Source organism: Polypterus senegalus, chromosome 14 (assembly GCF_016835505.1).
Source record: "Polypterus senegalus isolate Bchr_013 chromosome 14, ASM1683550v1, whole genome shotgun sequence".
Taxonomy (NCBI): domain Eukaryota; kingdom Metazoa; phylum Chordata; class Cladistia; order Polypteriformes; family Polypteridae; genus Polypterus; species Polypterus senegalus.
In genome coordinates this window covers 34946637-34971031 of record NC_053167.1, presented here as the reverse complement: position 1 = coordinate 34971031, position 24395 = coordinate 34946637, and the positions used below count along the sequence as shown (strand labels likewise).

Sequence of the window (24395 nt, the reverse complement as noted above, 5' to 3'; positions counted from 1 at the left end):
TTAGTTCACAGCTTTACCGTTGAATATTATTGTGCAACCTGACCAGCAAGCTACTTTCCAGTATTCTTTTATACCTGCTGAATCCATGGCTGGACGGCCTTTTGGACTGGTCATCCTGCTTAACTATGTGGATAACAATGTGAGTATTGCAATGGTTATTTATCAGAGTTTGTGTGAGCCAGCTGTTTTTCTGAAGTGCTTCTGAAACGTTGAATTTAGAGTTTGGCTGCATGTATACAACATGTGTACAGCTTGTTCTAATACCTTTATCCTCTGTTAGAGCTGTGGGGCATAATGAGAGCAGGTTTATAATTCACATGCCTCCTGCTGTAAATATAGGTGTTTTAACAACTAGCTCATTTGGGCCCGTTTTTTTGAACTCTGGAATGATTTCTACAAAAGTCCGGTTCATTCAGAAGACTCCAGTCACACCCCTGTGCGGACCAGAATAACAGTATTGAGACCCTTTGGAAAAGGGTGGTTTCCCTGCAGTACGAAGTGAACCCTGGAGTGTTTCGTATGAGGTATGAATGTGATCTTGCATGGCACAATCTAACCGTGTAAGATATTATGTATTAGCTGTGAATTTGTGCATGCTGTGGTAGTCATGCTATGTATCTGTCAGAATTAGGTAATCTCATTCAATACATAATGAGTCAGGGGTTAACATTGAACTTAATGAAAATAAAAAGCTACAAATAAATGCGCACATATGTACAAATGTAGCACAATTCACGTAAAACAACTTGCACAATTACCAGCCAACCAGAGAAAGCCAAGCACCTGATCTGGCTTACTGCTTCTCTCACGTGCAGTAAGACATTTGAAAATGCACTTGTGATCAGGTCAATTTAAAACATATATACAGAGGTGGCAAGATATGAACAGCTTGACCATCGCACAAACCACCTAATCTTACACTATGAAAAGTGATGTGCACAGGTGAGATGGGGCGTCCTCGCAATGCACACATTAACATTGACATTTTTAGTAAATATCAGTCAAACAGTCCAACATGATCATTATTAACAAATATATACAAGAGCTAAGATGGTACACTTATGATTTGTGCTGAACTAAGATGAGATTACTTTTATATGGTGGCTACTGGACAGTAAACACAGGCCATCCATCCATCCATTTTCCAACCCGCTGAATCCGAACACAGGGTCACGGGGGTCTGCTGGAGCCAATCCCAGCCAAACACAGGGCACAAGGCAGGAACCAATCCCAGGCAGGGTGCCAACCCACCACAGGACACACACAAGCACATGCACACACTAGGGCCAATCTAGAATCGCCAATCCACCTAACCTGCATGTCTTTGGACTGTGAGAGGAAACCGGAGTGCCCAGAGGAAACCCACGCAGACACGGGGAGAACATGCAAACTCCACACAGGGAGGACCCGGGAAGCGAACCTGGGTCACACAGAACATCATATATTTAAATGAAACTATGCCCACCATCATAAAACTTAAGCATACTGTATGTGCTCAGCAGAGTTGGCTTTCTTTTGTAAACTTGTCTGTTTCAAATGTGTCCTTTTTGTACCAAGCATAGTAGGGCATAATTTTCAAATAGTCTTCCAACTGTTCGATAATAGGCATTTTGCTCATACAGCTGTGTTTCTGCCCAGTAAAAGAATTTCAAAACACTGCCAAAGGATGTCTATTGAGATGCTTAGCTTGCTAGAAAACACAACCAAAGTAACTAGATATTAAAAACAAAGTAACAAATCATCCCCTGATTCAAAACAAAGCAAACTGACTGAGAGCAAAAACACCTGATGAGTGACTGACAGTTTTCTTGTGAGGCGCACAAGATAGTAAAAATGTGATGGCTGCAATTTGGTGTTTTGAGGAAATTTCTGTAAATGTTTGGAGTCGATTGTTGATTTTTATTTACATTAATAATGTGGCTTGTCCATTGATGATGGACAATATCATTGACCATCATCTCAGCAGTAATTTTCACCTACTTTTTTCAACATAACCAGGATTTGGGTTGCACGCCCCCAAGGTTGGTACTTTAACTACTGTGTAGTCACACATAGGTTCCAAGTGCAGTGCCTTTCAAAACTTTTTCAAACTCATAAAAGTTTTTCAAACATTGCTTAAATCTAAATGACACTTGCATGCTTTGTTTTATGTATATTTACTGCAAATGTTGTTATTGCACTTGACTACCTTATGAAAAAATACAGTATTAAATATTGATTGCTCCATTTTTAAGCCATAGTGTCCTTAATTACAAAATTGTATTTAATTTCCTGTACCAATAATTATCTTCTCAAGACTTGAGATGTTGAATCTACAGTTTGGCTGCATGTATACAAGAAGTACAGGTTTCTGTAATACTCCATATTGTTAACAGGGGAAAGCGTTTCAGAACACGGTGTACAATCAAACAGTCACCATCTCAGAGCTAGAAGAAGGACTGGATGGAGAAACGTAAGTGTTCTCAAATATCGTATAACTATATATAAATATATATAATATACAGTGGTGTGAAAAACTATTTGCCCCCTTCCTGATTTCTTATTCTTTTGCATGTTTGTCACACAAAATGTTTCTGATCATCAAACACATTTAACCATTAGTCAAATATAACACAAGTAAACACAAAATGCAGTTTTTAAATGATGGTTTTTATTATTTAGGGAGAAAAAATCCAAACCTACATGGCCCTGTGTGAAAAAGTAATTGCCCCCTTGTTCAAAAATAACCTAACTGTGGTGTATCACACCTGAGTTCAATTTCCGTAGCCACCCCCAGGCCTGATTACTGCCACACCTGTTTCAATCAAGAAAGCACTTAAATAGGAGCTGCCTGACACAGAGAAGTAGACCAAAAGCACCTCAAAAGCTAGACATCATGCCAAGATCCAAAGAAATTCAGGAAAAAATGAGAACAGAAGTAATTGAGATCTGTCAGTCTGGTAAAGGTTATAAAGCCATTTCTAAAGCTTTGGGACTCCAGTGAACCACAGTGAGAGCCATTATCCACAAATGGCAAAAACATGGAATAGTGGTGAACCTTTCCAGGAGTGGCCGGCCGACCAAAATTACCCCAAGAGTGCAGAGACGACTCATCCGAGAGGTCACAAAAGACCCCAGGACAACGTCTAAAGAACTGCAGGCCTCACTTGCCTCAATTAAGGTCAGTGTTCACGACTCCACCATAAGAAAGAGACTGGGCAAAAACGGCCGGCATAGCAGATTTCCAAGGCGCAAACCACTGTTAAGCAAAAAGAACATTAGGGCTCGTCTCAATTTTGCTAAGAAACATCTCAATGATTGCCAAGACTTTTGGGAAAATACCTTGTGGACTGATGAGACAAAAGTTGAACTTTTGGAAGGCAAATGTCCGTTACATCTGGCGTAAAAGGAACACAGCATTTCAGAAAAAGAACATCATACCAACAGTAAAATATGATGGTGGTAGTGTGATGGTCTGGGGTTGTTTTGCTGCTTCAGGAACTGGAAGGCTTGCTGTGATAGATGGAACCATGAATTCTACTGTCTACCAAAAATCCTGAAGGAGAATGTCCGGCCATCTGTTCGTCAACTCAAGCTGAAGCGATCTTGGGTGCTGCAACAGGACAATGACCCAAAACACACCAGCAAATCCACCTCTGAATGGCTGAAGAAAAACAAAATGAAGACTTTGGAGTGGCCTAGTCAAAGTCCTGACCTGAATCCAATTGAGATGCTATGGCATGACCTTAAAAAGGCGGTTCATGCTAGAAAACCTTCAAATAAAGCTGAATTACAACAATTCTGCAAAGATGAGTGGGCCAAAATTCCTCCAGAGCGCTGTAAAAGACTCCTTGCAAGTTATCGCAAATGCTTGATTGCAGTTATTGCTGCTAAGGGTGGCCCAACCAGTTATTAGGTTCAGAGGGCAATTACTTTTTCACACAGAGCCATGTAGGTTTGGATTTTTTTTTCTCCCTAAATAATAAAATCCATCATTTAAAAACTGCATTTTGTGTTTACTTGTGTTATATTTGACTAATGGTTAAATGTGTTTGATGATCAGGAACATTTTGTGTGACAAACATGCAAAAGAATAAGAAATCAGGAAGGGGGCAAATAGTTTTTCACACCACTGTATATATAACTTCCTATATTGATTTGGCATGATGGTCTGTTTTTGGGTCTGGGAGCTTTCTTCTATACCCATTTACTCTTTATTATGTAGTGTCTTCTTTATGCAATCAATTTTTTATTAGTTATGTGAAAGTTACAACAAACAATTTCAGTTAACAGAAAAATACAGTATTTTTAGAACAATGAAACACCCACCGCACAGCACCCAAACCCTCCACCTAGAGATTTCATCAAGGAATAAAGTGCAACAAGAATAACAAGGGAGTTAAAAAAATATATGGACACTGAATCACAAGTACCCTCTCTATACAGTGGTTGGGAACAAGGTGTGCAGTGTACTGCTAATTTAAAATACAGAAACTGATCACACTATTAATCTATACCAGAGGTAATTGTAAAAAACTGATGGTTGTGTTTTTTATATATATACCGTCAATCAAAGATACAATGTCCCGCTATGGACAAAGGCAGGACCGTAACAACAGACAACTTCTTCATAGCGCTTTCACTGGCAAAAGGACTGCTGCACCACACCACAACCCTGCTTGGCACCATAAAGTAAAATGGAACTTCCACATGCACCTAAAGTCACTTCAGTACATGAGCAATTTGCCATGCTGGTGTTTAGATCTGACAGCGCTGTGCTGACGGTGTATGCTCCCAAACTTTACATCGGCTGTTACAAACTGAAATCAAAGGCTTCTTCTTTTTGGGCGCTTACACTGTCATCAACACAGCAAATAGTTCTGAGCAGGCATCAGCCACAGCACTGTTCTTGTGAAAAGAATGGAGATAAATGTCATCAACTCAAAGAGGAAGAGGCAAGTTTGTTGTACCACGTGAACGTCACTGAGAGAATAAAACTGAATAATAAAAAACAAGCTCTAACTTTTACAAGTAGCCAAAATTTACACCAGGTGTTACAGACTCAAATCAAATGCATGTTTTTATTATATTGTAGAAATAATAATAATAATAGCAGCTCCCTACTCAAAGCATGGACCACCCAGTCTCAAACCTGGGACCTTCGGGTTATAAGGCAGTACTTCTTACCTCTGCACTATTCAAGAATACGTGTAAACTCCCTGTCGACTGACACTTGAGCTTGAGTTTTTAACTCATTGACAGCCACGTGTAAATCAACTGGGTTTTTTTTTTCTTTGGTTATATTCTTGAATAAACGTGCACATGTTTATTTAATATTTGGACTAAAGTCTTCACACATTATGCAGTTCACGCCATTATTAGTATAACATGGAACACGTTTCTGCTTTAGGTATGTGTTCAGCATTTCTCTCATTTTCTTTCATCCTACACTTACCCAGATTTTTGTAGAAATGGAAAACACATGAAATGCATGTATTCTAAATAAGGATATACTGTATTATTTTTCCTCTATACAACTCCAGATCTCACACACAGATAAGGAGCCTTGGCTTGAGCTGGGAGAAGTTTTTGCCCACGAGCTGAGCTCTGTCAAGGTGTGGATGGGACAGCAGGCTGCTTGCTGCTTGTGCTGATCGACACATTTACAAAACAAAAGATGCTGATGGAGAGGTGCCAAGGGATTTAAGGTGGGCTGGGATTATAAGTTTTTTCATAGGCTTCAGGCTATTCTAGTGTTAAACATCACATTACAATTAGTACAATGCTGTTCAGTAAGGTTATGATTGGTACCAGAAAAGATTTAAACAAAGGGCCAGCAGATTTATTTTACAATTGCATTGTAGAGCTCTTCTGAAGAATCTTTAGAGATGTTGGTGGAAATCCCATGTAGTTTCTACACAGACAATGTTAGATTAGAAACAACAGTACTAACCTACTTTTCTGGCCTCCTTCCTATAGATAGAAAGAAAAACTTGGCCTTGACCCTTAGAGCTAAATTGGGTCTCCTCAAAATACTATATAAGAGATCTGTGACTCCAACAAGGAGGCTCCACAAACTGAAGTGCACATTGGAATGGAAGTTTCACTTACAGTTCTGTCTGTGGTAGCAAAACAATATGGGCCCATTCACAATTGAACATTTTACATTTTCAGTGTTTGTTTAGCATTTTGCAAACTTTTTAATGTTTTTTTGCAAGCATTCTTTCATACTTTTTGGGGCATTTCTCAGCCGCTTTTCAAGGATTTTTTCCAGTGTTTTCAAAGAAGTGTTATGCAGGGAAAATGTGATTGATATCATTTCCATCTTGTAGGCTGAGAGATATCATGTTGTGATGTTATTGTTGTGTTTCCAGAGTGTTTTCTAAGACTTTATTACTTTTCTAAATTTTTTTTTGTGTACAATAAACCCATCATTATTTAACTAGGAGCTTCAGCCCCCTTTTTTTTTTTTAGCATTTTTATGACAAAACCCAAAAAATACATTCTCACAGATTCATACAATATGGTAGTGAAAACAAAAAAGCAAGATTATATAGTGAAAATGAAATACAAGCAGTGCAACATAATAACTAGAAATATACTGTATATGAAATATGAAAAAATATTTCCTAAGCAGGTAATGTATTTAAGTTCAAAACAATACACAGGTCACTTTAACATATTGAATATCACATGGCATATACAATGTGATTAAGATTTTTGGAGTTTGTAAGACTTGAGCAAATCTATTTCTTTCATTTTTCTTATGGCCAATGCTTACTTATGCATGTTCATTTCTATTTTCTCCTCCTGTTTTTGATCATGTTGTATTTATAGTTTTAAAATAGTAGGAAGACGTCCTTAGGGTTTTCTCCAATTCCTGCAGTTTCTTTTCTGAGTAATGCAAACAAGAGTTTAGTGTCACAGTGCACCTAAATTAAAATGCAAACACAAACCGAATCTAATTTCAGGTCTGTACTTAGCATTCAGTAACCTTACATGCTGTGCCTTTCTCTTTCACCATCTAGGATTTTTATGTACATGTTCCTTGCTGGACTTATGGCATTGATCATGTTTGGATTGTACCATGCCCTCCAGTCACAAATAGTAAGTTTTTATACCTCTGGCAAACAATTATGTCTGAAGTGCCTTTTTTTCATTCTGAAAATTAATTTATATAGCAGTATCATCTGTGCTAAGGGGAACAGTCTGTACTTTTATTCATTCATCCAATTATATTGACGAATTTCATTATACCTCTTGCAAGAATTTTACAGATTAACAACTGTTTGGTTTTTTGGATCATCTTCTGCTGAACAGAATATCGACTGCTATTTTATGGACTATAATTGTGTAGCAAGTTATATTACTTTTGCTTTTTTTGCCATGGTTGTAATAATGAGAAGAGTAACAGAGGTTGTTTCCTGTTATTTTCTGCTACATCTGTACAGAAACCATCAATAGAGATACCCCTTCTGGGCACTACAAGGATTGGTCCCACTAGCACATAGAGGCCAATGTTGCTGGAAGTACCATTCTGATTTTTTATATTTTAAACAAATTCCAAATGGATTGATCACACTAGCATTAGAAGTACACAATAATTAGATTAGATCAGATCAGTGGAAATAACTGAGAGCTAATAGAAAATATAATGAATTTTAGACAAGAAATACAATGCAACGTCTAAATGTAAATGGAGCAGGCGTAAGAGGAGATGGTGAAAATGGTTTACTGTATGTCAGGGGCTTTTAAGAAAGAGAAAAAGATAACATTTAACATAGATATACCGTTGGAAGACATAAGATGGTGATCAACAAAGCATCAGAGTAATAGATGGCTAAAATGAAGAGTCAACATGCAAGTGTTAGCATAATGAGAATAAAGTTTCGTTAATGTGCTACTTAACAATATATTGTCAGAAAAAGCAAACAAGAAATGGATAATTATATGAAATAACTAGCAGAACTCGTGTGCTTCGCTGCAGTCGCTGTAGTTGGAATAATTATGTATCTACATGCAACTTATAGAGCTTCTTTATATACAACATTTTTGGTTTGTCATCCTGGAGCCAAAATATATAAAATTTCTCTATGACAAATTCGTGAATATGCTACATAAAAAAATAGAAACGGGAAAAACGGCAACACCGCCGGTAACAACAGTAAATGAGATAAAGTAAAAGTCTACCAAACACTAAATGAGATAAAGTAAAAAAGGGCAACACCGCCGGGAACAACAGTAAATGCGATAAAGTAAAAGTCTACTAAAAACTAAAGTACAAAAACGAAGTAGAAAGTAACAGTAAACCGCAACACCGCCAGGAACATTGGCACACCTCGTCTACTAAACACTAAGAAACTCTAAGTAGCAACATTAAAGGAAAAAATACTATTCAGTAAGTACTGCGTCTAGTAAACAGTAAATCAGTAAAGGAGAGAGGACTAAACACTAAAGAAAAAGAACGGCAAGACGGCAGCGGAGCTCAGCTCGGAGCGAAATGAAGTGAATGAAATGACGTGAATGGGAGGGGAGATGATCACGTGACTCCCCCACCTGCCTTAACTCTCCATCCCTCCACAAACACACAAACACAGTCTCTCGGATCCCAACTCTCCTTTATATAAATCAGCAAAGGAGAGAGGACTAAACACTAAGGAAAAAGAACGGCAAGACCGTGTCAGCTGCGGAGCTCAGCTCGGAGCGAAATGAAGTGAATGAAATGACGTGAATGGGAGGGGAGATGATCACGTGACTCCCCCACCTGCCTTAACTCTCCATCCACCGACAAACACACAAACACCGTCTCTCGAATCCCTACTCTCCTTTATATAAATCAGCAAAGGAGAGAGGACTAAACACTAAGGAAAAAGAACGGCAAGACCGCATCAGCTGCGGCGCTCAGCGGAGCTCAGCTCGGAGCGAAATGAAGTGAATGAAATGACGTGAATGGGAGGGGAGATGATCATGTGACTCCCCCATCCGCCTTAACTCTCCATTCCTCCACAAACACAGCCTCTCGGATCCCAACTCTCCTTTATATAAATCAGCAAAGGAGAGAGGGCTAAACACTAAGGAAAAAGAACGGCAAAACCGCGTCAGCTGCGGAGCTCAGCTCTGAATGAAATGAAGTGAATGAAATGACGTGAATGGGAGGGGAGATGATCACGTGACTCCCCCACCCGCCTTAACTCTCCATCCCTCCACAAACACACAGACACAGTCTCTCGGATCCCAGCTCTCCTTTATATGTATAGATAATACAAATATATGGTCTAGGTCTTTTTTCAATGAACAAATGTTTGCCAATTTGAAATGTACAGATAGTAGAGAAATGCCATCTTGTAGAAGACTGAATGGTTTCCTATTGTTTGTTTTATTTTGTCTTGATGAGATTTTGGTTATGAGGGAAATCTCAAAAACAGAGCAATTATAATGGTAGGAAATGTTATGTATGCGCTTTTGGAAAAAAAATATGGAGTTCAGGAAATAAATGAATTTGAAAGGAATTTCGTCTGTAATGAGTAAAGTTTGAAGAGGAGCTGATCATCCATGCATGTATTTTGTGAATTTGCTTCTTCCATTAAGAGCAAGTTAACTAAATGGAACCTAAAACATGCAAAGACTGAATTAGGATCTGTGCAATGAAGCATATGACCACTGTTAGTAATTCACAGTTTTACAGAGACAGTAGGTCTATACTATTGACAATTTTAGAGACAGCTGCTATACAGCATGAGCCCACTACTTAATTAAATTGTGTGTTTAATTAAATTACATGCTGTGTAAACTGAGTTTAAAACCAATAACTAAGGTGATGGAAGATGCCATTCTACAGAATGATGTAAAGTTTACAAATGATTAAGGCACAGCTTCACAAAATGGTAGGATGGTAAACTTTGAAGGTATAGTAGGGCTTAAAGATGAGTGAGGAAGAAAAAAAAAAAAACAGGCATACACTTGCAGATGGCATCAAAAATGAAAGCAGGAGTTTTAAAATACTGTACTTAAATTTAATTAACTAAAGCAATTTTCTTACCTGAAGTCCTTTTTCCAGATTTTAAAGAATGAAACTAAGAACAGTAATAAGAAATGTGAACAAAGAAAAGTGAATTGCTACAAGTGTATTGTCCAAACTCTTTCTGTAAAAAAATAATGATGATTATGGAATATTTCATATGGAAAGTTATTTGTGATCAATTTTTATTCAAATAAAATGTCTACACAATAATGCCAAGTGAATAGTGTAACACAACAGCCATCAAGTCCCCTGAATACGAGCAGAGGGACAAAAGTGGGCTAGAAGAATGAAAAGTATAGTATCCATGGGCCCCAGCCAACCAGGCTTTAATTGACTGACTTGAGACAGACCAATTCTCATTGGATATAATTTAAGCATGATTGATTTATCATGAGGACATTTCTAGGGAAATTAAAGTAAAAAATATGGAATACCAGCTGTTAAAAGTGACAAGCTCTGGGGTGTTGCATTGAGATGGAAAGAGTAATTTAGATGCTAAAGTAGCAAGACAGAATAGTGCATGTTGATAAGAAGTGAGAGTGAGGGTAGGGAGGTCCAGTAATGGGAGGCTCAGGGGCAAAAAGAGAAAAAACAGCAAGGCAGCGCCATGCAAAGTGGATCAGAGGAGATACTCATTAAAAATGTTTCTGAGGGGTGGTTTAAAATCTAAGAAGTATTTTTAGCTGTGTGAATTGGTAATTGGGTTTCCTAGAGCAAAATCAAACATTCCTAAATATATAATGCCAGGAAAGCAATCATTAGACCAGAGTGAAATTAGAAGGAGACAGAAACAGAGTAAAGGGTGAAGTTAGGTTTCTTCTTGGATGAAAAAGAATGAAAAGTGAGTAAAGAGAGAGTGGGAAGGATGGGGATCAAATAGTGAGATGCCACATAAACCTGAGCACTGGAAGATTTTGCTTTTAAATAGACTGATAACAAGCTTTGCACAGATAATAGGGAGGCCAAATTGAACTCTGTGAGGAGCCATGAAGGAGGTTGGAAGTTGGGGCAAAGCCAGGACCTGAGTGAGCGCACAGTGAACGGCCAGTGGTAGAATTCTAAATCGGAAAGCAACACTCCACAACTGTGCCCGCTATAAGTTAAAGTAGATTGCTTAAAAAATGTCTGTTACAGTTCAATAAGAAATTAGAATGGAGGCACCGGCATGTGACAGTATATTGTGGAAAGCTACATCCATTTGTGTAGAAGAGATATCAGCTCCTAAATATCTGAGCTTGGTGGATACAAGGATGAAAGACAGAAGGGAGGCAAATTCATATGGAAAGTTGAAGTACAAGCATTTGTGACATTAAAAGTATGCCTTATCATAGTTAGTGGTGAGAATGGTTTGGAAAAAGATTATTGATATTACAGTTTAACAATTAAGAAAGTAGGGGATATGGCATCATATTGATCAAGATCGAAGTGCAGCTGACTTTAGCTGGTTAATTGTGTTTAATTTGCACATTTTTTAATGAATTTCAGTTTTTTTCTTATCTGGCTTTTAAGGATTCTGATCATGTTTTTGGATACAGTGGACAAAAAGCATGACTAATGAAATCATTACAAGGGATTTTGATTTTTTTCTTCACAATAAGTAAAGAAAATTATTAAATGATTGTAAAGCTTTTTTTTAACTTGTGCAGTTCCTGTTAGCTCTTTATCTGTGTGTGCATACTACTGTATGTAATATATGTGTATATGGGGAGATGTATAGGGGTGTGTGTGTATGTTTATATAGGCAGACAGATAAATGACACGGGGTGGGGTAGGGTATTTGGCTTTTTGCCGAAGCTCCATAAACAAATAAATAAGCATTAGAGGGGTTGTTTTTTGTAAGAATCTATTAGACAAATCAGGATAAACTGAGAGTAAACTAAAAAGAAAGAAAAAAGCTGTCAAAGTCACAGTGAGATGTTATAAAGACATATGTATGTACTGTGAATCAAGGCGCTATATAAGCGCCCGACCCGGTATAGATTCACACTGAGGCACGTGTTAAAAAGACACAGGCTTTATTTTTCTTTAGCTGGAGGGCACGTCTTCCCCGTAATCCCTCCAGCCACAACACCGTCCCAAAGCACCTCAATACCAACAAACACACTTCAGCCGTGGGGCACATGTGCCCCGTGTCCCACAGGCCCAACACAGTCCCAAAGCACCTTAATACCAACACAGCAATCCTTCCTTTGGTACCACCACTCCTCTCAGGCAACCTCTTCCTCTTCCTCCCGATTCTGGCCCTGAGTGGTGGTTGCTGGTTCCTTTTATGGCCCTCCCGGAAGTGTTCCCGGTGCTTGCTCACCTGTTGCCAATTGCCCTCCCGGGTGGGGCCGAAGATTAGTCCAGTTGGGCTCATGACGCGTCCCCTGGCAGCCATCCCAGATCCCCACAGGGTTGTGGAGAACTCCATCTCCCATGGAACCCTGTGGGAAACTGAGGCACCATTGTCAACCAGGGAGGTTTCCGCTAAGCGTCCCGGAGGAGATACTGAGGAGCCCATGGCTGCTCCCCCGGAACATAAGCAGAAGGGGAGTCCCGGCCAGGCATGGGTCCCGGCCATCCACCATATTGCCCCCCTGTCAGATGAAACTCATTGGGCTCATCGGCCTGTCCTGCAAGGGCCGGTCCTCTCCTGGATAGGGAATTGGTGTCCATCAGTTGACAGCTCCGCCCTGCAGAAATATAATGAACAAGCCTGGGGGTGGTGGTTTGCGGCCCCTGCCGCGTGTGCGCACTTCGGTGTGCTGTGCTGCGCGTGCTTGTCTGCAGCCTCGAGTGCACGCTCTCTGTGCTGTACCACGCGTGCTTGCCTGTGACTGCGTCGGGAGCATGCTCTCTGAGCAGCAGTGCCGAACACGTGCCTCCTGCTGCTGCGCTTTGCTATGCCGGGCATTCACACAATATTTTGATACAGGTCTCGGTCCAACTGGACGGACCGGAATCCTGCCGACTACGCCAATGTGAATTAAGGTGCTATATAGGCGCCCGACCCGGCACAGATTTACACTGGGGCACGTGTTAAAATGACACAGGCTTTATTTTTCTTTTGCTGGAGGGCACGTCTTCCCCGTAATTCCTCCAGCCACAACACAGTCCCAAAGCACCTCTTGAAACTGAGAAACTGAGGCACCATTGTCAACCAGGGAGGCTGCCACCAAGCATCCTGGGGGAGATACTGAGGAGCCCATGGCTGCTCCACCGGAACTTAAGCAGAAGGGGCGTTCCGGCCTGGTCCGCCAAACTACATATTGTGTGTGTCTGCATGAATGTGATGCCTTCCCACAATGGCTGGTCTTTGCTAAAGGCTCAGTATGATTGTTCTTAAGAAACAATGATTATGTGCTGTTGAGAGAAGAATAAAATATAGTACAGAAAATATTTGTTCAGCAGTTGTGATTAACCTCTCAGATCTTCAATCTTGTATCTTGCAGTCACACTGAAAATCTCTAAGGTAATTTGCACCACAAAGCACCTGTATATTTGACCAGTTTCTTTATTCTCTTGGAGTTGAATTCAAATTGGTAAATTTAATTACTAATTTATTGACTGGATGAATAAGAGATTTGGCGGTTCCTGTAATTTGTATATAATTTAATTTTTCCATGCTATTCTCATTTGTTAATGTTAAACTTGAACTTCAACCCTGTCCCTAATCATGGACATAATTCAGTTTTATTTTTATGTTCTGTTTTACAGAAGAAGAGGCCTGCAGTAAAGGTTGAGACTTGTACCAGGGTAATGAATGATGTTGATATCAGCTGGATCCCTCAGGAGGCACTCAGCATCTTCAGTAAGACATTTTTTGTTTTGTTCTGTTTTTATTTATTTTTTTTTTTTTTAATTGTATTGCACGTTGCCTTCACTGGCACTGACAATGTAAATTAACATTTGAACATTCCAGTAGAACAAAGTCCCCTCCCAGAGTAAGTGAATCTTTAAAGTACTAAGTCTCCTGGAAGGTATTAGGCAAGGGCAGCAGTACATGGAAACACAGAATTGTAACTAGAAAGGAAGCCTGCAAGGTTCCCTTGGGATACTGAATGGTATGCCTCTTAGCAAATGTTGGGGATGCTTCACTCTTTACATGTAGTGAGACTGAGTTTACAGAATATTGGAAGGAGGACGTTAAATGTAGGATTCCAGGCCTTTTTAAATGACTTGCAGAAGATCATTTGTTTCTGTCTGTCTCCAAGAGGAAGTAGTAGGAGTGGATGAATTTTGAAGGGAAGCAGCTTTCAAGCTGCCTAGGAGACTTGACCATATTATGGGCTAAAGATGGCTCAAGGGTATGGAGACGTTGTGGACCAGCAGTTGCATTATAGACTTTATAAATCTGACTCAGACCCTTGAAGGTATTTCAAGTCATAAGCTCAGAATGTGTTAAGGAGAGTTTGGAACAAAAATTCACTAAAGGTAAATAAAGGTTAAGGCCATGTAAAAGACTGTGAGATCAATGGTGTGAAATATGGTACACAAACCTGATCCCTGGGCAGATGAGGTGCATGACCTGTTTTGGCAGACCCAGACTGGGAGCAGTGTTACTTTGTGTACAGTAGTTCCATTTCTTTATCCACCCTTTTTCTTTTTGTGTGTTTAACCTGCTTTGCATTTTCATTTATGCAGAGGATCATCACATGCTTGACCACTCCTAGCAATACATATTTCAGCAAAGCAGTGTAATCATATTGATGCCAGGAATGGCATTTAGCAAAACGTTTTTGCTCCCAGAATAAGCCATATTTACTAATTCTTCCATTTAACAGATACTGATTCTAACAAAAATAATTCATTTTCAAATAATTAAACACATATATGTCTTTGTTTATTTACTGAGCACAAGACTGATACATTCAAACTTATAATGTATAAAAATGTTTACTATTTAAAATTGTTTGATATGTATTTTAATCTTTATCTCCTGTAAAACATTTGATATCATATAATCATAACTACTTAATGATTGTTTTTATGAGAGTTTTTTTGTGCTATTTTTTTTAAGTGTTTATCACTGAGAGAATATGATAAGCACTAAGTACATTTAAGATGTTCAATATGATACTGACATGCAAATGATTGTTAAACCTAAAAACTTGAAATATGATCTCTCTCTCTATTATAATAAAAAAACTCTTGGGAAGAGGGACGAGACGTGACTTTCTCAGAGAGACACTTTCATGTCCAGCAAGACGAGACCTTGTGCCAAGAGATTTAACCACGTCTGGAGCTGAAAATAAAAGAGAAAGAGTAGATGACAAAGTAGAACGTCGTCAAGAATTCAAAAACATTGGCACAATACATATGCAGAACAGGTTAGAGATAATGTAAGTTAGCGCAAACAAACAGAAATTATTATTTGGTGAAATAACGGAACATCGAAAAGAGATTGAATATATTGTTTTGATTTAAACTTTAAGTCTGAGACTTGTAGATCATCTAATTTGTGTTGTCATCAGGGAAAAGTAGTGTTCATTCCCAATGAAAAGGCGTATCTGCGAGAATTAAAAGGTTTGTTGTTTGGTGAAAGTGAAATCCCGCAAGAGAAAATTTCAAGCCACGTGATACAAGATGCACACGGTTCAATCATTTCTCATTTGTGTGAATGCTACTGTCAGACACGGATCGTGTAGAGAGAAAAAAACGTTATTCACTCACGGGCAGTTATATGTTGAGTTGTCACGATGAAATTCCAAACATGGAATCAAAATTCAATGCGATATTGATGAAAAGGTAAAAGTGAAAAGAGATCGAATATATGGACGTAGGAGATATGACAGAAGTATGTATATATTGTTTGGCTTTAAACTTTAAGTCGGAAACTTGTAGATCATCTAATTTGTGTTGCCATCAGGGAAAAGTAGTGTTTCTTCCCAATGAAGAGGAGTATCTACAAGAATTAAAAGCTTTGTTGTTTGGTGAAAGTGAAATCCACATACGCGAGCGCAGGCAGTTGGGGTTGGTGAGCGAAGCAAGCACAGGGTGAGCCCCCTAGTATTATTAAATAAAAAGTTATGGATTAGTGACAGTTGGTTACTCAGTTAATTAATTCAAAACCTCAAATGTAGATTCTGTACTCACCACATAATTGTATTTACTGCTAAAAAATTCATATTACTTACATTACAAACGAGCCTAAACTATTTAAGGATTAGTTCAGTATTGTTCAAGTAAAAATTATTATTTATTCAAAATCATTGTATATATTAATTTGCTGCATAAAATTGTTTTTTAAAGTAAAGTGCTTTTTATATATTTTAAAAAGTATCTTCTCTGTTTTTGCAGTGGGTACACAGGTTAATGAAAAAGCCATAAAACTTACCAAACATGTCCATTTTCAAACAGCAAAGGTTTTGATTAAAAAAAAAACATGCCTTCCACACTTATGAGACATTCTTGTGTTAACAAAAGGAGACTAAAAATAATAGTTTTATCACAGATTCTCACAACTATTTTTATGAGATACAGTACACATTTCTTGTTCGCTTGTCTGCTTATAGCTGCCATCATGTTAGTACTAATAACAACCCCAACAAACCCTTAGCTATATTCTGCTCATTGTCCTATTTTTGCTCCTGCAGTTCTGTTTCTTCAGTAGTTATGTTCTGCCATAGCTTTTAATAACAGACAGATGTGCACCCATATTATATGAGTTATTTTTTCCTAAATGGCACTTACTTTTCACCCATTACATTCAGTATCGTGTGGTGTTACGGGTCCACAGCTCCCATCAGGAAGGCCAGTTTTAAATAAATAATCACAGCACTCGCGGTTTAGTGAGGGGGCGTGGTGGTTGTGTGGCTGAAGCGGTTCCTGGGATGATTCGTGATGTGGGTGCTTCTCACCTAAGTGCACAGGTGAGAAATCGTCTGCATCCGTGATTGTTCTCGAGGCTGCTGATTTGCCACCGCTGCCACGTCCACTTCCTAAATATAAGTGCAAGGCGGCTAAAGGAGGAAAAAAAAAAAAGAAAGATGGAGGTTGCATAGAAGAAGGCAGGAAGCAGGAGGTAGAAAGCCAGTAGAGAGAAGGAAAGCGAGCGAGCATAGGCTCACTCTGTATACAAGCAGCTGGGAGAGGCGAGCCCGAGTGAGGTGTTTGGTCAGCACCTGAGGGCCGACTGTAGTGGTCGCTCCTGCTGAGTGATTGTTTGGAGCAGGAGTGACCGAGAGAAGGTTCGCTCGCTGCAGTGAAGGCAGACAGCGGGAGTCGGACATTGGAAAGAGAAACCCCAGTGAGCATCCTGGTCTCTGGGGAGCCCAAGTCTCGGTCTAGGTGAGCTGAACCGGAGCCAGGGATCGGAAGGCCACCAGATCAGTTGTGTAGGAGAGGAAGGTCAGCTGCAGGTATGGTGACTCTCCTGTTGTGGGGCCCAGATGGGAGATGCAGGGGAGTCGCCAGGTAAAAGAAGACACCGGGCTTTGTGTTTTAAGGGACTGCTTTCAGCATTGTTTTAACCTCGTCGTTTTAAAAGATTTTTATATTTTTTTTTACCTCCACCTTTCACACATTTTATTGGATTATTTATTTGAGGATTTTTAAATCACTGCACTATTTATTTGGACATTTTGTTTTTGTTTGCTGTTTTTAAATAAAAGTACTTTGCACTTTTACACCATTGTAGTGCCTCACTGCCAGGCTCATTGGTAACATTACCGACGGTGCAGGGTTCAAGGGCTCCCGGACGGACGATGGGAGCATGCAGTAAACCTGCATCTTCACATGTCATTATTTTGCATAGCTTTCAGAGGAAGATTCAAGCGGAGTAGTGAAAAGAAAACACAAGAGTTACAAGTAGCAATAAATCTGAACTGAACTGATTACACTGCATTGCAGTTTCTGTGCTGTGTTCAATGCATACACGATGTAAAAGAAGAAAAAAAAAAACAGAAGATGAAAAAGGCAGAATATTCACGCAGATATAACTGCCACAAACCAATTCTCAACTTTATAATGCGCAATGAATCACTCTTACTAAGAATATAGAAATAAAAGAACTTGATGTGTTTGAGTGAGTAAACTCACTTACTCTCCTACCAACCAATCTATAAATACACAGGGAAAACATGTAAAATTCATGCAGATCATAGCGCTGAGAAGCGGAAATGACTGCTCTGCTCTACCTGGAGAAGCAATCATAAAACAAGCTCCATGAGTTTAGGTGCTTTGGGGCTCGCAGAGCCCAATGGCCCTGATGCCTAGCCATCGGTGAGTCTTGGATGTGGACCCTGGCCTTGGATCGGTTTACAGAGCCAGGCGAAGGAGTGGTTTCAGGGTTGCCTCTGACACAGGGTGGGCGGAGTGAGGCAGATCTGGGCAGCGTGCATGAAAGAGCAAATAGATGAAGTGGCTGGCAGTGGGTGTGGGCACCCAAAATTTGGGAGGCGTGCTGGAAGCGGCCTCTGAAAAAAACAAAAAGTCCTTTTTTATGAGCCAAGTCACCAGAGATGAGCAGAAAGTGGCTAATTCCATTCCTCTATCTCTAACACTCCATGGGTCGCTGCAATATTATCTGCTCACTGAGCATATGCATGCATTATCAATCCAGTGACAGCAGGGGACATCTTTGTGAAATTATGAAATTATTTTCTCCATAGTGAAAGAAAACATGTGACCATGTGACTTTTTCAGTTGTTATTGTCTAGTTGTCTATAGAACAGAGACAGAAATTCACATTTGGGCATCAGTATTCAAAGTCAATACTGGCACTTGGTGATGACTTTCTGAGATTAATCCATACCCCTGGTTCTGAAAAGTGCTTTGGAGGAAGAGGAGAGGCAGAGTAAAGTGCACAGCTAGACTCCTTTTTAAACAGCTGAATGTCACAATAGTGTTTTGCATTTTGCTTTTTTCCATCTTAAAACAACATCGACATGCTGTTTTGTAATATGTATGCAATTTCAATATGGAGATCAATACTCTAACATTTTTAGCTTAAGAAATGGACAAATTCAGTAAGGTTAATATGTTTTAAAGTTTTTCTTAATGATGGACTCTGGTGTCCTTCACCTCCATTATAAAAGGCAAGAGCAGGGACTAGTTATTTTTTTATATATAAAGTATGTTTAATTTTAGAATGTGATGTGATGTGGCAAATAAATATAGAGTATACCATGATGGTAAAGAAATAACTTTGAGTAAACAATACCAAACTTATTTTTAACATTCTTTTATGTGCTTGTCAATGACTGTAGAGGGCATCCAAAATTTAAATACAGGGCCAATCTCCTTAACTGTCATTTCAGACACAGGTCCTATTCAACACCCATGCATCATGGCTGCTTGTGAAGAAATCAAAAAAGTCTCCAATGCTTGGCACCTGACATGTAGACTTTTAATTCAGGGCAGAAGTGATACTGTTGTTGGCATATGTAGCCTTGCCCATAGTCTTATTATAGCCATTCTAAAAAAAAACAATTACAAAGTAAAATTTAGTGTTCATGGCATGGTAAATAACTGGCTTATGTTAAATAAATAACTACAGTTATTTTTTTACAATTGCTTTTAGCTCTCTCATGTACTTCATATTAAACCCATAGCAAGAATTATAATATTGTCCATCCATCCATCCATTGTCTAACCCGCTGAATCTGAATACAGGGTCACGGGGGTCTGCCGGAGCCAATCCCAGCCAACACAGGGCACAAGGCAGGAACCAATCCTTGGCAGGGTGCCAACCCACCGCAGGACACACACAAACACACCCACACACCAAGCACACACTAGGGCCAATTTAGAATCGCCAATCCACCTAACCTGCATGTCTTTGGATTGTGGGAGGAAACCGGGCGCCGGAGGAAACCCACGAGACACGGGAGAACATGCAAACTCCACGCAGGGAGGACCTGGGAAGCGAACCCGGGTCTCCTAACTGCGAGGCAGCAGCGCTACCACTGCACCACCGTGCCGCCTATTATAATATTGTATACCAAAAAATGCAGCATTTATGTCAAACTGCATCTGAAAATAAATAAATAATTCAGCATTCACCTGGTGTTTCCTAAAGCCAGTCAATGATATTACAGTACTTTGAAATTATTGGTGATTTGGATAATCTTCAAAGTGTTCAATCTTTATCCTCTTGACTCGCATTCTCATCTTACTTGTGTGTACATTAGGGGTCGCTGTTGCCCCCTTTAACCCAAAAGACAAACGTGCAGGACACAGGTTAAAAGCACCAAGAAGTACAGTGGAACCTCGGTTTACGAGTGTTTTGCAAGACGAGCAAAAATTTTTAATAAATTTTGACTTGATAAACAAGCGATGTCTTGCAATACGAGTAGTATGGATACACTTTGTCTGCTGAGCGTCATGTGATCACAACTGAGCTGATGGTGGTTCTCTCTCTCTCCTTATCTCGCTCGCTCGCCCAGCATGTCTCTCTCTCTCCTTATCTTGCTCGCCCGGCGCGTCTCTCTCTCTCTCTCTCCTTATCTCGCTTACTCGCTCGCCCAGCGCGTCTCTCTCTCTCTCCTTATCTTGCTTGCTCGCCCAGCGCGTCTCTCTCTCTCTCTCTCTGGCAATCGTCTCCTATTCTCCGTCTAAGTCTGTGTGCCTCACTCATAGTCAACATCTGTTTACTACAGCATTGTGACTGTGTGTGTGTGCGCTATGAAGTGCGAGTCCCCATCTTGCTCCCCAAAACACGAAGCTGAGTCTCAGTACTTTAACAACAGCTTTATTCAGCTTGAAACAGCTACAGTGCTGATATTTATTGTACCGGGATCTTTATAATGTTCTTTGTATGACCTATTGACAACAGGCGTTTATAGCATGTCTGCGATCTTTTTGGATGCACTTATACGGCGAACTGCTACAGCGCTGGGAGACTGCGATTGCTTTGGGACGCTCTTCCGCGTGCCGTCCTGTTGGGTGGAATCCCACATGAGTTTAGAAACTCACACCAGCCATGATTCTTTTTAAAGGTAAAGTGCAGGTTAATTTGTATTATGTATTTTACTTAATATTTTGTATTAATCATTTTATATGAATAGTTTTGGGTTGTGGAACGAATCATCTGAGTTTCCATTATTTCTTATGGGGAAATTCGCTTTGATATACGAGTGCTTTGGATTGCGAGCACGTTTCCGGAAAGAATTATGCTCGCAAACCGAGGTTCCACTGTATTTTAATATTTTGTCTTCTTGAAAACAGTGCTTAAAGCACCACAGCCACCATAAACAGGCAAATAAGCACAATAATCAACACAATAGAGCACGATCTCTCTCTCTCTCTCTCTCTCTCTCTCTCTCTCTCTCTATCTATATATATATATATATATATATATATATATATATATATTTTTTTTTTTTTTGCATCCACACCTCCTAGCAAGCTTTCCACCTCCACCCGACTCTTGCTCACTTGCTGGGTCTTCATCAGTCCTTTATATAGTTCTTGACCCAGAAGTGCTTCTACTGTTCCGTCCATGTGACTTGCCAGCACTTCTGGGTCAGACAGAGAATTAAAGTTCTTTAATCACCCTGGAAGTGCTCGTAATCCATTAGTACTTCTGGGCTAGGTGAGAATTTGTTCTCCCACCATCTTCCCACATCATCCCCTGGTGACACCCACAGTAAGTACCCAGCAGGGCTGTGTTGCCAAACTCAAAGTCTGATAGTGCCCTGCAGGAATCCGGGGCACTGCTGCAGTCCAGGGAAGCTGCTATCTAGTGTTTTGGGGGAGGCAGTGTCCTCCAAAAGCTGCCTTCCCTTGTCCTTCCATCTCAAGGGCGTCCCGGGCAGGTTGAGCTGCTGGTAGTCTCTTACACCTGCTAAAAACTAACTTTCTAATCTCCACATCCTGTAGTGTGAAAAGGCAACATAGTAATTCTCCTCCCTGTTTCACTTGAGCCCAGAGGCATTGTATTTTGTCTTTTGAAAAATGGCAGGGCCAGGATATTAAGCCTAAAATTGTTGCTAAACAAATATGCAAGTGGTCAAAAGTTCGAAGTTTAAACAAACCATAAATACTAAAACCAAACTGTAAACCAAAGTTGAAAAAAAAAATAGTAGTTTCCTAAAGTTTTCTAAAGTCATGGTGAATGTCAGCGATGAACACATGGCAGCAACAGCACAATATTTATATGCTGGTAGCAACAAATGACATGGCTATCTAAAATCAATTTATGTATCCAGGATGTCACTATATCTTGTGCTACGAGTTTTATTATTGGCATTGGGCATTGAATTAAAAAAAAAAAAACATTTATATGCATTTATAAGAGATTATATTGGTATTGACATTTCCCAAATTTCTTCCAAAATTCCATTAAAAATTAATAAAAGTATCAAGTAGCAGTTTTCTTAGGCCTCAGTCACATTTCTGCATTTTCCTGCATTATTATCACACCTTTATAATTAAGGCAATCAGCAGCATATTCTGCATATTGGTACACTGAAAAATAAAAGCACAGGAAGCACACTGCCATTGTTCCTGCAGATGATACTAAATATGTGCAAACTCAAGGAACCATGGAGAAATGCACCCAATATAGTCTGTCTTCATATTGTCAGAATTTCAATCTGCATGATTGTTGTTATAATTGGCTAAGTAGCGCTTGTATTAGCAGAAGACCAACAACAACATTTATTTATATAGTACAACAGACAACTCACTGGATTTGGTGTACACAACCTCCTAGGGAGCCTCCAAGCACCACCTAGGTCTCTCTGATCAAATCACCATCAAGCTGAGACCTGCATACAGACCCAGAGTGAGAACCATCAGACCAAAGCAAAAGCAGGTACATGTGTGGCCAGAGGGTGCCTCCAGTGCTCTGAGGAACTGTTTTAGCACTACAGACTGGGACATTTTCAAACAAGCAGCCACTTACAATGACCACACAGACATTGAGGTGTAGACTGAGGTAGTTACAGCATACATTGCAAAATGTACTGATGATGTCACCCATTACAAAAATATCACTGTTCATGCTAACCAGAAGCCATGGCTGACAGGAGAGGTCCACAGGCTTCTGAGGGTCCGTGATGCAGCCTTTAGGGCCAGGGACACTGCAACAGCTAGAGTCAAACTGTCCCATGGCATCAAGGAAGCAAAAAAGCAGTACAGCAAGAAAATATCTGGACACTTTAGCAATACCAGAGATGCACAGTCTCTCTGACATGGCATCCAAACCCTCACTAACTACAAACCTCCACCACAGACTTGTGAAGGTGACATCACACTGCTCAACTGCCTAAATGACATCTTTGGCCGGTTGAAGACACAAAAGAACACACCGGCACAGAAAACTATACCTCCCCATGGGCAAACAGGCCATATGGCTGGTCCCAGCCAGCATGAAGAGAACCCTTTCTAGGATCAACCCACGGAAGGCAGTCGGACCAGACAACATTCCTGGCCATGCTTTGAAGGATTGTGCTGAGGAGCTCAAGGATGTCTTTGCTGACATCTTTAACCTCTCCCTGGCCCAAGCTGTTGTTCCTACATGTTTTAAAGTCACAAACATAATTCCTGTCCCTAAGAAGCCCCTCCCATCTACCTATAATGACTATTGGCCCGTAGCACTGACTTCCACCGTCGTGAAATGTTTTGAGCGGCTGGTTATGCAGAGCATTAAGTCCATTCTTCCCCCCCTCCCATGACCCGTTTCAGTTTGCTTACAGGTCGAACGGGTCCATAGAGGATGCTATTTCTGCTGCTCTCCATCCAGCCCTCACCCACCTGGAGTCAAAGAACTCCTATGTGCCAATGTTGTTCTTAGATTTTAGTTCAGCATTCAACACAATCATTCCCCAGCAACTAATACAAAAAATCAGCCACTTGGGACTCAAGACCTCTCTCTGCAACTGGGTTTTGGACTTTCTTACAGGGAGGCCACAAAATGTGCGAGTCGACAATACTCGACCATTACGTTGAGCACAGGGGCCCCACAAGGGTGTGTGCTCAGCCCATTGCTCTTTACTCTGCAGACCCACAACCGTGTACCAATCTACAGTTCCAATCACATTGTCAAGTTTGCGGACAATACAACCGTGGTCGGTCTCATCACCAATAATGACGAAGCCAACTATAGAAACGGTGAGCCAATTGGTCCAGTGGTGTAAAGACAACACTCTCTTTCTGAATGTGGATAAGACCAAAGAGATTGTGGTCGATTTCAGGAGAGGTCATTCACAGCACCCCCCACTGACCATCGATGGTGTAGCTGTGGAAAGGGTGAGTAGCACCAAGTTCCTAGGGACGTACATCTCCGAGGACCTCTCCTGGTCAGATAACTCCGCATCACTGGCCAAGAAAGCCTAAACCCGCCTCTACTTCCTACGCAAACTGAAGAGAGCACAAGTTCCACCCTCCATCATGTGCTCTTTCTAGCGGGGCACAATGAATAAAGAACAATATTAAATTAAAGAGTGATAACAATGAAGGTATAACA

At 40.2% G+C, this 24395-nt stretch overlaps 1 protein-coding gene across 1 annotated transcript in view; it reads left to right on the top strand.

The window, feature by feature from the left end:
- LOC120514918 (translocon-associated protein subunit alpha-like) overlaps nt 1-24395 on the top strand; it is a 35798-nt gene that overhangs the window by 8899 nt on the left and 2504 nt on the right. The window contains exons 5-8 of the mRNA XM_039735560.1: nt 5-139; nt 2376-2452; nt 7008-7086; nt 13700-13793. Of these exons, the coding sequence (XP_039591494.1) occupies nt 5-139; nt 2376-2452; nt 7008-7086; nt 13700-13793 (385 nt within the window). The remainder of the gene's footprint in view (nt 1-4; nt 140-2375; nt 2453-7007; nt 7087-13699; nt 13794-24395) is intronic.